Genomic DNA, 16,339 nt, shown 5'->3' with positions numbered 1-16,339 from the left:
TTAATAATGGAAATTAAGAACAGGAAGTGGAATTGCCTTTAAGCTATTGATAGTTTAATGACATGAAGATTATAATTCCCTTCTGAACAAGCAGTTATAAAAATTTCTAGCATTCTATAGAATAAGATTATTTTGTCCCCAGTGAAGTTAAAATACAACATTAGAAGTTATTGTTAGAAAACTTTTTAAAATAGACACATGTAAGCAACATATTTTGACATGGTTTATTTAAAAAAGAAAATCAACCGAACACCCCACTTCCTAGAGTTGCCTGACAAATGACAGTAAAACAGGCCACTTACTTTTCTGTCCTCAGTTTCTACAGAGGAAATGCACTCTGCTTTAGTATCCTGAAAAGGCAAACAGAAAAGACATGTCATAAAGCATATCACCCAGGTTTGTGGGAATAATTCAGGATGAAGAAAGGGCATCAAAGGCTGAAAAGTGGGTTTCTCAACCTATTACACTTCACTGAACAGTTGTTTTATACATACAGGATATCTAAACGCACAACATGTAGTATTACAGCTCTAACCATAATAGGTCTATTAAATTTTATTACAAGCATAAACTTAAAGACAGGATTGAAATATCACAAAACCCCAAACCTACTTCAGTATAGCTCAACCAGCTCCTAAGACAAAAGTACAATCTCTGCTTTATACTGTGTTTGCTCTTTCTACTTGTATCTCAAAGAAAATATAATTGCTTGCTCACTCCTTTTTTATTTTTGTTTTTTATTAGTGATGGTAGCTTAAAATATATAGAAGTGAGCTTAAGAGAAATAACTGTTCAAGCTTCTGCCTGCTGTCAAGAGTGCTAACTAGCACTTGATGAAGATAATTGTGTCTGAATCTCATAGCAATATGCAAGAATAATCAAGCATCTGTTTGATATAAATATGTGCATATATATATACACACATGTATATACAGATATATATATTCTGGACTTATGTTTTCTTCAAGACTCAAATGAATAAACTTCAACCTGATGATGCCCAACACATGGGTTTTTTGTTGTGTTGGGTTTTTTTTCCTCCTAAGGTATTTGGACCAACTTTGCATCTTTTGATTTTTGCCAGCAGACTTGAAGACATGCTGAAATAATCATTATCACAAAAAATGTTCTCTGAAAGGCATTTATTTTTTCATACTATCCCTTTGTACAACAAGTTACTATTGGAAACTGAGTAAGCCAAATATAGCTCAAGTCATTAAACTGTAGACAAGTGACCTTATACGATCTTTCGTTTTCAGCTTCAACTCTTCTAGTGAGGGTATTGTGCAAAGCTAATTTTGCTTACATACTGCAACTTCAGAAATTTCTGTTGGGATAAAATGACATACAGATTCATTAGAAGTAAATCCTTACCCAGCCTCTCACTGAAGCTAGAACCACTCTCATCAGAGTTTAGGTTATTGGGTACACTGACTTGCTAAATAAATCCTAGACCACAAATTTAAGGCTGATAGCTAATAGCAGATCCTATTAAAAATGAAAAACATGAGTTTACGTTTCTTCAACACCATGCCTAAATCTTAAATGAAGGACTGGTATTATTTCAATGCCAAATACCTAAGCCACATATATACACATAAATAGACAGACAGACAGACAGATATAAAAAAATTAAATAAAATCATTCAATCAAGAAAGATGAGCTGAGGTTTCCTAATAAAAGAACACTTCCATTCACAACGAGATATATCAAAGATGTTTTCACTAGGCATACCCAGTTCTCTGTCATTTCTCAAGCAGCACATTTCCAATAATAAAGTTCTTTCTTATTCTAGTTATCTTTATATATGAATCAGTACCACAAGTACTCTTTATATTCAAAGTACTTTTCGTGGGGAGCCAGACTGTACTTTTTGGAATGTAATACTCAAAAGTTTTCTTTAAAGTGTTACTTACTGGCAGCTAGATAGCTTCTCTCTGCATCCCTCTTCCCATTTGGTGGATAAGGAAATACTACCTCCCCCTACAGGCTGCCTTCCTGCACTTGTTTGCATATTTACACTCAGATTTTTATTTTTTTGTGAGTGAGAAGAAAAGCTCAACTGCTGAAAAGTTCTCTGCCTCAGAGGAATGAATTCAATCTTCATTAGCACCACTGCTCTTCACCTGCTAGCTATGTCCTAAGCCACCTTTTGGAAATAATGGAATGTTTTTTAACATATTTATTGGTTAATCAAAAATTAAGCATATCTTTTCATATTACCAAGGGACAAGGTGGCTCATACGAACCCAAATTAACTGACTGCAGAATCAAGTAGCTCCTATCAGAATCACACCATAGCTACTACAAACTCTCAGTATGATTAATATATCTTGTTCAAGACTAGTAGTACTTCGATTTGATCCGCTGCCTATAGATTTTAGTTTGCTATTTTGCTACTGTCATTTCCCATTAAGTGATTTCTAAGAAACCTAAATTCATACGCATTTATTACTCAATATGAATTAAAAATGCAGTTTTATCTGGAGAAAACAAAACCCACCTTCCTCCCAGTGCAGCTTAAGCCACATGGTTGTCTGCGACCAGCAATGCAAAGGTTCAAATTAAGCACACAGCCCAGCTGAAAACAGTTGAGGCCAACCCAGCTGAGACTCACTGCTGCAATAAGGAATTAGACAATGTGCATGGAAGTTAACTGATACCAGCCATAAAGAAAAGATAGAGACTGGAAATCAAAGGACAATCTCTGCCATGCATTTTGTCCCCGAATATCCAAAGATCATTCTACCTTGTGGAGTTTGGCCTTCTATCTAAAGATACAGAAGGTGAATTCTACGAATTAACCACTGCACTATAAACCATAAAAACTACATAAGTATGGTTTCAATATTATAGGATATTGAAGCCAGCAAGAAATAGTGGTTTTGGGTTATCATTTAAGTTAGGTAAAGTCAGATTTGAGTAAAGAAATAACTCTACGTCTTCAAGTGTAGAGACCTGAACTTAGACTTCTGCAGAAGGAAAAAAAAAAAAAAAAATCATCCAGGGTCCATTGTTATGTTATTGGTTTTGGTACTCCAAATAGGAATAAAAATATTGCCTAATTATTTTTTTTACAAACTTGCTTTAGGTACATTATGAGAGGATAATCTGGACTGTAAAAAATAACATTTAATATGTAGTACCACACAAAGCCTGAGTTCCTGAATAGGATTTTTCTTTACCAATTGATGAAATCCTCACAGATGCATGTACTCTAATAAAGTATACCTAAGGATACCAACGGGTTACCGAAAGAAGGACTGAAGTAGGTTTCAAGAATCCCTAGTCCAAAGGAGTTACATCAGTTGAAAGGAGTTAAAAATTTGGACAGTAAAAATTTGTGCAATAGGTGAAGAAGAAATCATAGAAATCACAGAATGGTTTGGGTTGGAAAGGACCTTAAAGATTATCTAGTTCCAATTCCCTGCCATGAGCAGGGACACCTTACCCTAAACCAGGTTGCTCAGATCACTGACAGACTGATACAGATTGGTTTAGGGAGCAGGCCAACAGTCTATAGTACAGGAAAAAGTAAATATTCAAATTATTTTAAAGGCTTAAAACCAAAAAAACCAAAAAACAAAACAGGCAAAGACATATGGGAAATAAAATTGTATTCATGGTGAAACAGAATACCTGAGAAAATACAATCAAGAAAATAGAATACAGTCTCTTCTAAATCAATAATCTGCAAATTTATTACCTGATTAATTAAGTGCAACTTGCAACAAGTTTTCATTTAAAGATAGTAATAACAATTCGTCACTGTGCAGAAACAGAGGAGTTGTGCAGAGGAGTTGTTTGTCGTGCATCTGATGTCTCTAGAAAGTCTATGTTGAAGTCTTTTTGGAAGAAGAGCAGTCAGGTACTCTGTCACCAACTATAACTGAATTTTGTTACCAAGTGTAACTGAACTCAAGCAGAATTTATCTTTAAGTGCCAAGAACATTTCATGTTAGGGGTCTGCATGCATATGTTAACCTTTAACTGCCCAAGTAAACAAACCAGTTTTTTTCTGAAGCAACTAGTGTGTAAGTCTTTAAACCAGCAAAGTTCCTGGCTGAAATGAATACATGCTTAAATATAAATACTTGAGTATACATCATCTACATCCTAGATACACCACTTCTAAATAAAGATGTACACAGAAACTAAGCTTAAAAAAAAAAAAAAAATTGAACTTAACCATCTATCAATCTCAGAGTAAGAAGGGAAGAACTCTGGAAGACATCTGTGCTACTTCTTGTAGAGTGCAAAATGACAAAGCATTAATAAATGCCATTTTAGAATGTATAATGCAAACTTCCCAACTGCTTGAATTATTTGAGATTAAGAACTACCATTGCTGTAAAGTAGGTGTAAAATTTTATAGATGTGAACAATGCATCAGGCACTTTCTTTAATGTTGTTGCATCTCAAAAAAAGAAACCCCAGCAAAAATCTGTTTCTCCTGGAGAATGATGATTTTAGACTAATTATATCATGATAGAATACTTCATAAGAAGTTTCCTGGCAAATACAGAAAGAAGGAATTACAGACATACCGTACCCTGCCACTAAGGCAGAAAACCCTTTCATCCATTTCAGCTTAAGCCCAACACAATCCCTTTTTTTCTCTAGGTGTCACCGCACAACAGACAATTAAATTATATTATTCTAAACACAATAAGAGCTCTATTTATTATTATGTGGCAGCATAAAAGAAAATTGCCTTTTTTGTCTATTAATTTGGGTAGCGGCAACAAGGAAACAGAAGAAGGGTTTATGTAGAATATCACAGGCAACACAGGACAAACACAACTTGTTTTGAACTGAACAAAGTGCCATAAGGGACACTGCCACATATATTTCACACTAGAATTGCATTAATTGAGATGGTGAACTTACACTCCCCTCTGTGTCTGCAGGCAATACAGTTCTGACAGGTAGCTTTTAAATGTTCCTGCTGACACTCACATTAGTGACCAACTGGTATAAACTTATGGTTGTACCAAGTACCATGTCTACCAAAGAGAAAAAGTGTGACAAGAGGTGCTATTCCTTCAGTGCTAGTTTGGAGACAACTGGTAATTTAGATGACTTCACAGCAGGACCTACTGCAAGTGCATAGTATAGAATACATCAGATATGATACCCATTTTATTCCTGAGCAGGCTCCCCTTTCTCATCCCAATTTTGTTCTGTTTCATCATTCACAGGTTTCAACAATTTTGAAGTTTAACATGGTAGGCCCTTGGAAAATATATCTACCATCTTCATTCCATGTAACATTATACAACTGTTACTGATGTAACATTATACAACAGAAATAAAAGGGAAAGCTCAAGAAAGTAAAAGTCATCACTGGTGGCAACATGATGCTGCATGACACTCTGGCTTAGGATGCAGCAGAAACCTCCATACACTTGATTTTATATAGCTTCTATAATCCTACATTTAATTTTACTTCTTGAATTGCGAAAAGTGGTATCAATATCCTCCAGTAGCCATTACTCATGCTAACATAGCTAACACCTGCACATAGCTGGGTATTTTATCACACCTTTTTCAGTTTGTTATCTCCCTGCTATCCAAAACCTGTTTCCTCTATTTCCATATTATCCTGGCGCAGAATACCAGAAACAAAGAAACCAATCCCAATAAAGAAGCAAACTCTGCAGCCTCACAAACTTCAGAAAAGTTATTTGAATGGCTAAGATTTTTTATTTTTCATGTGAAAGTACGTAAATGTAAAAGGCAAACAATTCATGTGGACACACACTACTGCCATGGCCTGTATTGGAAGGAAAAATGAGACTGGAAGTTATTAAAGTATTTCCTAAATTGTTTTTGTGTGTAATATCAAGAATGGTCAGTAGGTGGAAGCAAATACCCTTGTAAAATCTTGTTCAGCTTCCCTATGAAAGATAAATATTGCATTGACCAAGTCGGTCGGGTATTTTACACGTGCCTTGACATCCCAACAAACGCTAACACAAGTTATGTCTTTCCTTCACAACAGCGGTTTCCAATTGCATAAAAGCCCTGTATATTTAGAAATAAAAGGTCTGAGTTTTTTCCAGGTTTAAGATTTTTAAAAGTGAATCTGATTCTTTCTAATAACTAAAGCAGATACTAAGGTAGCCTGATGTGAAACAGAACGAGAATATACATATATATATATATACACACACATAAAACCAAAAAGTACACAGTTAATTTCTAGGATATTGATTTTTCTGTGTATTTTTATTAAGTGTTTAAAAGTATCAAAGTCCTGAATTATTACAGAAAATATTTCATCTTTTTCACTATCCATTAGCTATTTCATTATTGCTGCTAACAAACAGTCTGCCAGCAGAATTCATCTGAATTTCATATTAGCTCTACTTTATCCATCCCAGAGAACAAATTAACCACACAGTAATTCTTACTGAAGAAGAAAATAAATGAAAAATGAAACCTTAGAATGTGACATTCGAGTCTGTACTAAGTTGCCAACAACTGAAGGACTCATGCAGAAGTCTCATCAAATTAAGAAACCAATTCCAAGATTTTAATGGCTTCAGCAGTTACAATGTCAAAGATGTAAGAAAGGAACTTTATTCATGAAAGCAATAGCTTCATCTCTGTTTACTAACATCTCTGGACCAAGAGAGGCTTGTGTCTAGAAGCACAGACCAGGAGAAGACTGGGGAGTCTGCAGCTTTTTGTGTTGCCTCAGGGCAGCCGCAGGGCTGTTTGTCTAGAGTCAAAAAGGAAACCCATCTGATCAGGGATTTCAAACCAAGCTTCTCAAGACACTGGGGAGCTTAACTGTGTTGTTTCTAGCTAAAAGTAGACAGACATTAAAAGGAAGGTTTACAAGACTCCTGGAAACTGAAGTGACAAATCTTGTAATAAAAAATACTGCTTGTAAAAATACTGATGTATTTTTAATGTAGATTTGAAGGGACTCTGGTGTGTGCCCTCCCACACATACACCCACCACCCGGCTGTGTAAGTGGAGTGGATACCCAATCTCTTCTTTCTTTTTATTCTAGTGTTTTGCTTATGTTCATTTACAATTTTCAAGGCTACCAAGAGCTGAAAACTTCCCCCCCCCCCCCCCCCCCCCCCCCAAGAAAAAGCTTGACTTCTTCCATTAATAGACTTGTCAGAGGAAACAGGTACTGTTTGCTTTATGGACTGGAGTATGTGAAACATTCCCCCTTTTTTCCTCTTCATTCTCTCACCCTTATGAGTTCTTAAATACTGATAGATGAAGACATGTTGCTCCACAGCACAGAAAGCAAGCCTTTGGGTGTCTCACAACTTGCCTCATTTCTCCTAACATATATTTTTCATTAGTCCAATGATGCAAAACTATCCTAGTGTAAATCTTCTGCCTATGTCCTTAGACCATCACAACTGCACAAAATAACATAAAAACTGTGGTACTTTCAGAAAAGATGCATATAATTTTAAGACACGAAACTATCATCTAGAAGTATCTAGCTGTATCTGTAGGAATTTGCTGTTGAAGCCTAGAAACAAATACAAGGTTAAGACTTAATTTGGTGCTTAATAAGTATTTAATTTTCAAAGATGGCAACTCCAATTTATTGCCAGATAAAGTTACCAGTTTGAACAGACTGAAAATGTTTATGTTTCCAATATGTATCATCATTTTGATCTGCAGGTCAAATCTGACACTCCTTTCTATATGGGCCTCTATTTTCAAAGCTGAAAGTTGCCATGCTCAGAGAGCAACACAACTGTCTCTGAATCCATCTTCAGTTTCAGATGCAAAGTGGAAAAATACATGCAATTTCCATTTCCTGGTCTGTGTGCAATTTTCCGAAGAATCTAATTATACTTCATTTTTAACTGATACGGAAAAGAAGTGTCACTTCAGGAGCAAAATCAGGTTAACCACCATCACAAGAATCTTCAAAACTGTACATTTTAGCAGTTCTAACTGTTAAAACTGAATTTTTAAACTGTAAATGTTATTTATCTAATAATATCCCCTTAGGTGTAAAGCAGATGAACAGCCACATACATATTGGTATATTTTAAGCCAGTTAAATCTTGATGACCAATATATATTCCTGATACACCCAAAATAAGATTTGTTGGTGAAGCTGCCAGTGTGGTTTCAACACAGCCTACACACTGGGTAAGCTGGTTAAGATTTGTTATTGGCAATATATACCCAAAGTGCAGATGCAATGTCTATGAAAAACAATCTAATTTGACAGTTTATGATTTCAAATTAACAGCAGCATAGGGGAATAACTGGATTCCTGGAGAAATATGGTTTCATAAGGGAAATAAGCATATAAAATTACTTTGGACCAAAACACCTTTAGAATATATTTACTAAATTCAGCTGAAGAGGTATAATGTTCCTGTATTTGTTATAAATTAGTGGCTGAGTAAAAGAAAAAGACCAAATTCTAACTCCAAAATCAGCCACTATACCAGCTGTTAAAAGACCTCAAAGAGAGCAGAGGACGCTGAGATGGAAATGACTTCTTATCTGAAGTCAAGATACGAAAGTGGCTGCTGGCAAGGACTCCATGTTTTATTGAGAGGGGACCATGAGAACACATGATACAAATCTGTAATAAATTTATTTAAGTATACTGTTCACAAAAATATCTTCTTTCAAGACTGAAGAAGATTCTTGCTGAAGTTGAACAGACTTCAGTAATTTCTGGAATCTGATAAAAAGCAAACATAAATTTTCACCGAGATGGGAAATTTTCAAGCTTACAGTGTGACAAGAAAGAAATTTCTTAATGAAAGAAGTTGCATGATGATTGCAGTACTAAGGAAATAGGTGCCTATGAAGACTCTGTGAAAACGTGTGGTTTTTTTCCTTTGGTATTACACTAAAATTTTGATTGTCAAAAGGTTCAGGTTTACGCTTTTAGTATGTATTAATCAGTATGTCTACTTCCAAGCAGTAAAACCAGTTACAGTCATAATAAACTGGTTATGTATTCAATATACTTTTTTTGGAGGAAAAAAGGAAAACAGAACTTCATATTGGAATCAAGTCTTCACTGCATAAACAACCCACAAGGATTCTCACGTCTACCCTTCTTGTTCTCTCCCATCCCACTGAGGCGGAGTGAGCAAGCAGCTGGGTGGTGCTGAGCTGCCTACAACAATCAGAAATGTATTATTTCTCAGCTTCTACCTTTTCACAAACATTACAAGTAGTCAGGTCTCAAATTATTTGGTGCTTCATATACAGAAACCTATTTCCACTTCCTGGCATACCTCTGCATCATTACACTAATAAGAATGTTGCAATAAAGACACGAGTGAAGCTTGTATCCAAAGGACTATTCTCATCATGAGCAAATGAAAACAAACCTCTGATGATGACAGTTACTGCTCTAACATCCAAGAAAAAATAAAGAATTTAGCTAGAGCCTAAGGCGGCAAGCCTGTATAATTTAGAATGGCTACAGCTTTCAGCTGTTTCCTGATCAATCACCAGTCAGACTTTCTTGTTATTGCTGGCAAGAAGAAAGTGACTGAGGTGCAGTTCCTCCTTCTATGGCCAGTGTAGGGAATACAAGCCCAGTTTCCTTTGAAATATCTGCCAAGCTATACTATGATGAAGACATCAGAGCCGCTTCTTTTCCAAATGTTTTTAGGAACCTCATAGTTAAAAAGATACTGGTCTCATAACGGCCCTGAAAGGCTGCTGAGTAGCTCTCATTCACATCACAGATACAAAGCAGCTAAAACAGCTTGTAAGTGCAGCCTGCTAAGGAAAACAAGCAGAGGCAAATGTCAGTTGCATGTATGGTTACTGCTTGAAAACAATCAGCACCCAATATCCCCAACACATGCTCTTCTCCTGAATAAATGTGCTGGAATTAAAAATGTTTACTTTCCATTTTAGTGTCTCACTACTAACATACATACATACATTTATGAAGTAGGTATACAGATGATGCATTGCTCCTCCTACTTTTTCTTGGGTATTTTTCCCCCCAACAGGTGCTTTGGCCTATCTCAGCAGTAAAGTGCTGAACTCACATGATGTACAAACATCCCTGGCACTTCTCTGCAAAAGATTGACTCTATCTCAGTACTGGTCAAGAGACATATCACACAGTTGAAAAATAAAAGAAAATAAAATAACTTTAAAACCCCTCAACAAACAAAACTAACAACATAAAACCCCCACAAGGCACCTTTACCCGACCAAGGCCCCTCTCTTCAATTGATAGATTTTGCGCTTTTTGTACTGTGCACTGAAGAATTAACCTTCCTTTTAAAAAAGGGATATCAATTACTTAGTTGTAACAAATATTTTTTAATGTCTAATAATTCAGTGCTATTTTTTCTTCAATTGAAGTGCAGATGATCTCTGTGCAATACTATATAATCTGTTAAGATATTTCAGTATACAACTGAAATATAATAGCTACTGTATTTGTTTTAAAACTGATTTCACTGTACATACAGATTGGCAATTCCCCACCACCACCAGACCCTCTCCCAGATGTGCATGAAAGATGAACGCATAAAATGAGCTATGGCATTTGAAAATTTAAAATTTGAAAAATTTGAAAATATTGCCAAAATAATCTTAAGGCAAAAGGTCAGCATAACAAGCAATTAATTTACAAATGGATTTGGATCCATCAAAAAATAAGGAAACCCAGGTTCTTCTTCCTTTTCTTAAACTAGTAGAGAAATGAGAAGAGCAATATATCAATCTAAATGCAGTTTTTCTAAGGTTATCATCTTTATTAGTCTTATAATCTGTGATTTCTCACCTACTAGACATGTTAAGCCATCTATTCAACAGAGAAAACCCAGCAGGAATGAAGCTTCAAGCATCATACTATGAATTTTAGGAGCTGTAGAGGAATAAAACCTCAAATGAACCTCTAACTCTCATTTTCCCTCATGTCTAATCACAAAGCTTTTCTACTTAAATACATCAACCATGAGCTGAGCCTTCAGTTTTAGGCAGCAGGCTCTCAACCACATTGGGTAAGATAAGGCGTTCATCTACCTTAACACCCTGTATAGCACTGAAAGGTCTATGCTGTCCCCGGAACACTTTGATGACTGACAGACTGAATCAGAGTCCTAGGGATGGAGCAGTAAGGAAAGGACACAGTCAGAAAATGGTCTGTAGCAAAAATTTAGGGCAGGTATATAATATCTTGCATGCAAGCTATGCTTTGTACACACAACACACGTATGCACATCGCTAGTCTTCCACCTCAGAACTCCACGTACGAAGCCTGATGTGTAGTAACTAAGTTCTATTGACCATCAGTTGAGGCACATCCCAGTTAGAAGTCATTTAATAACCATGAGATTTTCATCTTATGATCCCATCCATTCTGATTTTGAAACTCCTTATACCTTTGGTCTCTGAAATAACCCATCTCAATTCCACAGTTTAATTACATATTGCATGTAAACCCACACACTCCTGTTTGGGTACAATTTGATAGTCTATATTTGATTGGATGTCAACAGTTCTTCCTTTCACTAGTGAAAAAGTGAATAATTACACCAGTGGTGGAAATGCTTTAGAGAGGTGCCTCTCCCAAATGTTAGATTTCATACTAACATACATCTCAATCCTAAGGAGAAAATACCATCTTGTTGGTAATAACCTTCAACTATTTGACACTTGATAGAATTTGAATGTTCTAGTTTAACTAATAAAGTAGGTGATGTGTTGACCCAGGAAAGAAAGTGCAATATTTATTTCAAACTTCCATTTAAAAGATTATCTGATCATCTGATCAGATAATCTGATTATCTGATGGCATTTTTGTTAAAAAAACCTCCAACAACCACCAAAAAAAAAACGAATGGCAGAAAATAAAGCATTGCGCATTCTGAAACGCCAATTCAGCATGGCCAAAGGAGTCAGAGGAACAAAAAGTACATCACAGCTTTGACAACTCATCTCCTAATTCCACATTGCTTTTCTATATGTTCTTCCTATATTATGGAATACATGACTCTGTGTTTCTGTGAAAGTTTAACTTCGTTTAATCAAGCTACCCAAGCATGAACAGTAAAGTCTCTAAGCTGCACAATTTGGAACAAAGTAAAACAGCTCAGTTTCAAGTGCTAAAAACCTGATTACATCAAAACCAATTTTTGATGGAGCACAAATCGCACCGGTCCTGAATTGAGAACATTTCCTTGATGTATTATTTTCAACCCAAGGCAAGTATAACTGCACATACTGCCCTTTAACTAAAAAGCTGTTAGAATCATATAGTGGAAAAATATATTTCTCCCTCTTTCTCTATAAACGAGGTTAATGTACTTTCATTTGATCTGGTAAATTTTTCAAATAACTTTTTGGGTAGACCAATTTAAAATTTATGATCCTAATATAATGAAACTTTTCTTTAAAGACTGAATACAAACTCTGAACCTTAGAGAAAAAAAACACACAATTTCTTTATGGAACGTGTGCTACAGCAGCTTCTGCTCATCAATCCTACTATATAATTTAACCCAAGATGGGTACAGAGAACACAGGTTGAGAGGTGACATGTGCTTCCTATTTTGCTGTTCATATAACCACTAATAATAACTACAGGAATTATAAAGATCAGACATTCACTGAACTGTAAAATCCAATTCTCTTTGCCAAGGTGAGATGGGGGGGGGGGCAGGAATTAAGCTTAAAAAAAAAAAAAAAAACCAAACAAAAAAACAAACCAAAAAACCCAAGGTGCCTCAACCAATAGTACCATATATAATGCAACAACTTTTAAATGACATGCCCATAGGTGTTTCTTCATCAACACAAGGACCTCACTAAGAGTATCTCTAATGATAATTTATTAAAATTAGTGAAACAAACCACTGATACAATGTAAACAGGCTGAAACTTTTCTATCTAATGCATTGTGCTCTGTAAATAAGTGGGAAAAAAAAAAACAAAACAAAAACATTTTCAACCTGAATCAGAGAAAGTGTTTCTTTAGCTGGTTTCCTGCCAGTTAACCAGCTTCTCATTTTATTTATACAAGGCTATCAAATTATAAACTCTCATAACAGCTGCACACTCTTAAAACTTGGACTTCTCTTTGCTTCTAAGGCAAATTTCAGGGCTGAAATCTTAAGTGTAACTTAAATGATAATCAAAGTTCCAAATCAAATTGTATCATCACTATATTCAAACAACAAATGAGGGATCCCATGGTATTGCAGATTTGATTTGACTTTGTTGAAGTGAACACTATACTGACGTGTTTTAATGTGCTGATCCCAAACACAGGAATTAACACAAATGCATCTCATACACTTAGAAGATTAAGGTCCAGGTTCTTTGTTACGGTAAGACTTGATACTTAAGTTCATATAATCATAGAATCATGGAATCATAGAATAGTTAGGGTTGGAAAGGAACTTTAGATCATCTAGTTCCAACCCCCCTGCCATGGGCAGGGACACCTCACACTAAACCATCTCACCCAAGGCTTCACCCAACTTGGTCTGGAACACTGCCAGGAACGGAGCATTCACAACCTCCCTTGACAACCTATTCCAGTGCCTCACCGCCCTAACAGGAAGGAATTTCTGCCTTATATCCAATCTAAAAGTTCCTGCATCAAATGCGAACCCCAGTATTTTTAAAATACATTTTAACCCACCGTTATAAAACAGAGTGTTATGTTAACAATCAATTCAGTAGCACCAGTACTAAGCCCCCTGGGTCTCATTTGCTATAGCTATGCTTCTGCCAAGTGAAAAAAAAAGAACTACAAGACCACTAACATATCCTCTGGAAGAAAATCATTATATATACACTTATAAACAAGAAATAAAAATGCTATTATGCCTTGGCATAGCTTAATACACACAAAAGTATTACAGTACTATTTTCCACTAAAATAGAGCTGGTTTTCTTTAAAACATATATACTTAAACACAAACATAATTAACCAGTTTTCAACACTTGCTAAAGACTGAAAAGGATCCTAAACTAGATCTAAGTCATTAGAAAAAAATATACATTGATCAAAATAGAAAATACAGTATTTGTTTCTAGTGCTTGTGTGTTTTTGACTGCTTAAACAGACTAAATATGCAATTTCATCACCATTTTCAGTACGTTCAAAACAACATCTATAAATGTTGCTAATTTTACAATAGAAATACTGAAAATTATCATCATGACCATTTACACTGTAATTGCTCTTACTGAGCCTAATGAGTATTAATGATGCAGCCAGAGAAATACATTCTATAAAATTATGTGATGATAATCAAATGATATTTAGTAAATTATACCAGATATTTTATGACTACTAACATTTTGGGTTTGCTGGAAAAATGTATTTCTTAACATCATATAATGACACAGTAAATCCAACATCAAGTTGACATTCAAGAGAGAGAAATAAGCTTCAGAAAAGCAGATCCAACACAAGATTTTCTACTGAATACCAGATGAACGCTGAAATTCTGTTATCAGAGCTACTCCACAAAATATTGTCTGTACTGGCCAATTAGAACCACTAAAATTTAAAAGTTAATTAATGAATAAATGTTCAAAAGACTAAGTCAGCCCATGTCCGAATTACCAGAGACTCTAGAGGACTATAATCAAACAACAGATGAAGCATACGTGATCTCCTCCTTTTGTCCCCAGACCTCCTGCAATGCTGACAAAAAGAAACAACAACAAAAAAGCACTTGCAAAATTAGCTACCCAAATGTGCATGTCTTTTGAAGAATTCAGTTAGCTATACTTTACATAATTCCCATCTGCTATCCTCAAAAGCAAAAATAACAGTATTCTCAGTTGTCACTCATGGCAACCGCTTTATCAGCAACTGTCTGCTGCTTTTAAAGAACTTCGAAGTGCAAAGGGAACTCCACAAAAAAAACACAAGTACAGAGGGAGGTTTTGATTAACAGGTTGATTTCTTCATATGTGAGACTAGTGAAGATCATGAAACATTTTTCAGAGTCTAATTTTGACTGGAAAAGTTATCATGGATAACTCATGCACTATTCTGTAACTATATAAAACCTTACTCTAATAGATATAATATCTAAAGCCAATACTGAACTAACAGTACAGGGTAGGAGGAGGCAGTAATGACGGAGTGACAACAGCTAACTGCATTTCAACAGCTGCAGAAATACTATCATTGTGAACATGAAGCACACAGGGTATGTGACTGTGAGCCAAAAGCACAAACCAGATGGACACCAGGACAGAAGGAGGAGGACAGAAAGTTGAGGTTTCTGTAATCCAACATCTAAGAACACCTTTCCCAGTCTTTCTTACTGCTCCAACTTCTAAAAGTAAATTCCATAAAACTGAATTTGCAGAGGAGACCCTCAAAAATCAAGCTACACACAAGATTTCTGACAGCTAAAAAAAAAAAGCCTTAAAACCTGCTTTTGATATACCCAATCATTAAAAACAATAATTCAGAAAACACCAATGTTTGGTGTTTGTCTCAGAAAGACACTAAGCAATCCTATGAATGTCTGAAGCTGCTGCAGCTTCTTTGCTTAGGCTTTCCATATCCACCTCCCAGCAGGTATTTCAGCTATCCACAACCATTTTACCCCTGCTTTCAATTCTGTTGTTCTCCACAAAGAGGTATTTCTCGTTCTAAGTTTTGTGCTTTCACATTACTTGATAACAACAACAAAAACAACAACAAAGAAAAAGGGTATTAGATTTTTTCTACAAGATGAAGTAACAACTCTTCATTCCAGAAACAAAAGTCAGAGTGACTACAAGCCTTAAATCACCTTTCTTTACTAAAGCAGTCCTACTAGTCTCTGCTAATGCTATTTCAGCATGGATGTTTAAAACCTATAGCAAAGAAAAGAAGCTTAAGTATCTTTATCTTTCTTTTATTCTCATTTCTGATTTGGATACCTAAAAAGATTTTGCAAGAGCTGTAGACATTGCCCACTACAATGATGAGCAATGATTTACTTTGTATATTCATAACTTACTGAGTTCAATTTTAGTATTAAGTACGTTGTTTTATTTCACTCAAAAGTCAGTTTTAGGCTTATTAATGACCACAGAAAAATATACTGAATAAAAACCTGTGAACATGATTTAAATATGTTTCAGAACAAATGACAAGTCTGCAACAGTAGAAAGGAGGGTTTTTTTCTATTTGCTTTAGAATCTGCTATTTGTTTATAACATTCACTGAAATGTTACCAATCATGAAACTGTGATGATGCCTTAGTTAACTTCTGTTATATTTTTACAAAACTACACACTACAAGAGAGAAACTGTTTATTTAAAACTAGCAAAAATATTTCCAACACAACATCCAGCAATGTCAGGTAGGTTCAAGCCTAGAGAAAGC

General features: G+C 35.4%; 1 protein-coding gene across 26 annotated transcripts in view; it reads right to left on the bottom strand.

Annotated features, from left to right (window-relative positions):
* The window catches only part of RBFOX1 (RNA binding fox-1 homolog 1), a 1,274,017-nt gene that overhangs the window by 593,193 nt on the left and 664,485 nt on the right, over positions 1 to 16,339 (bottom strand). For all 26 annotated transcript variants that reach the window (XM_057406604.1, XM_057406605.1, XM_057406606.1 and 23 more), the window contains one exon: positions 303 to 350. In XM_057406604.1, coding sequence (XP_057262587.1) covers positions 303 to 350 — 48 coding nt within the window. The remainder of the gene's footprint in view (positions 1 to 302; positions 351 to 16,339) is intronic.

The sequence above is a fragment of the Pezoporus wallicus genome, unplaced genomic scaffold (genome assembly GCF_028554395.1).
Source record: "Pezoporus wallicus isolate ANWC-B61680 ecotype Strahan unplaced genomic scaffold, APGP_CSIRO_Pwel_v1 contig_6155, whole genome shotgun sequence".
Lineage (NCBI taxonomy): Eukaryota > Metazoa > Chordata > Aves > Psittaciformes > Psittacidae > Pezoporus > Pezoporus wallicus.
The sequence above is the reverse complement of the archived record's forward strand: the minus strand, read 5'-3'. Positions and strand labels throughout refer to the sequence as shown.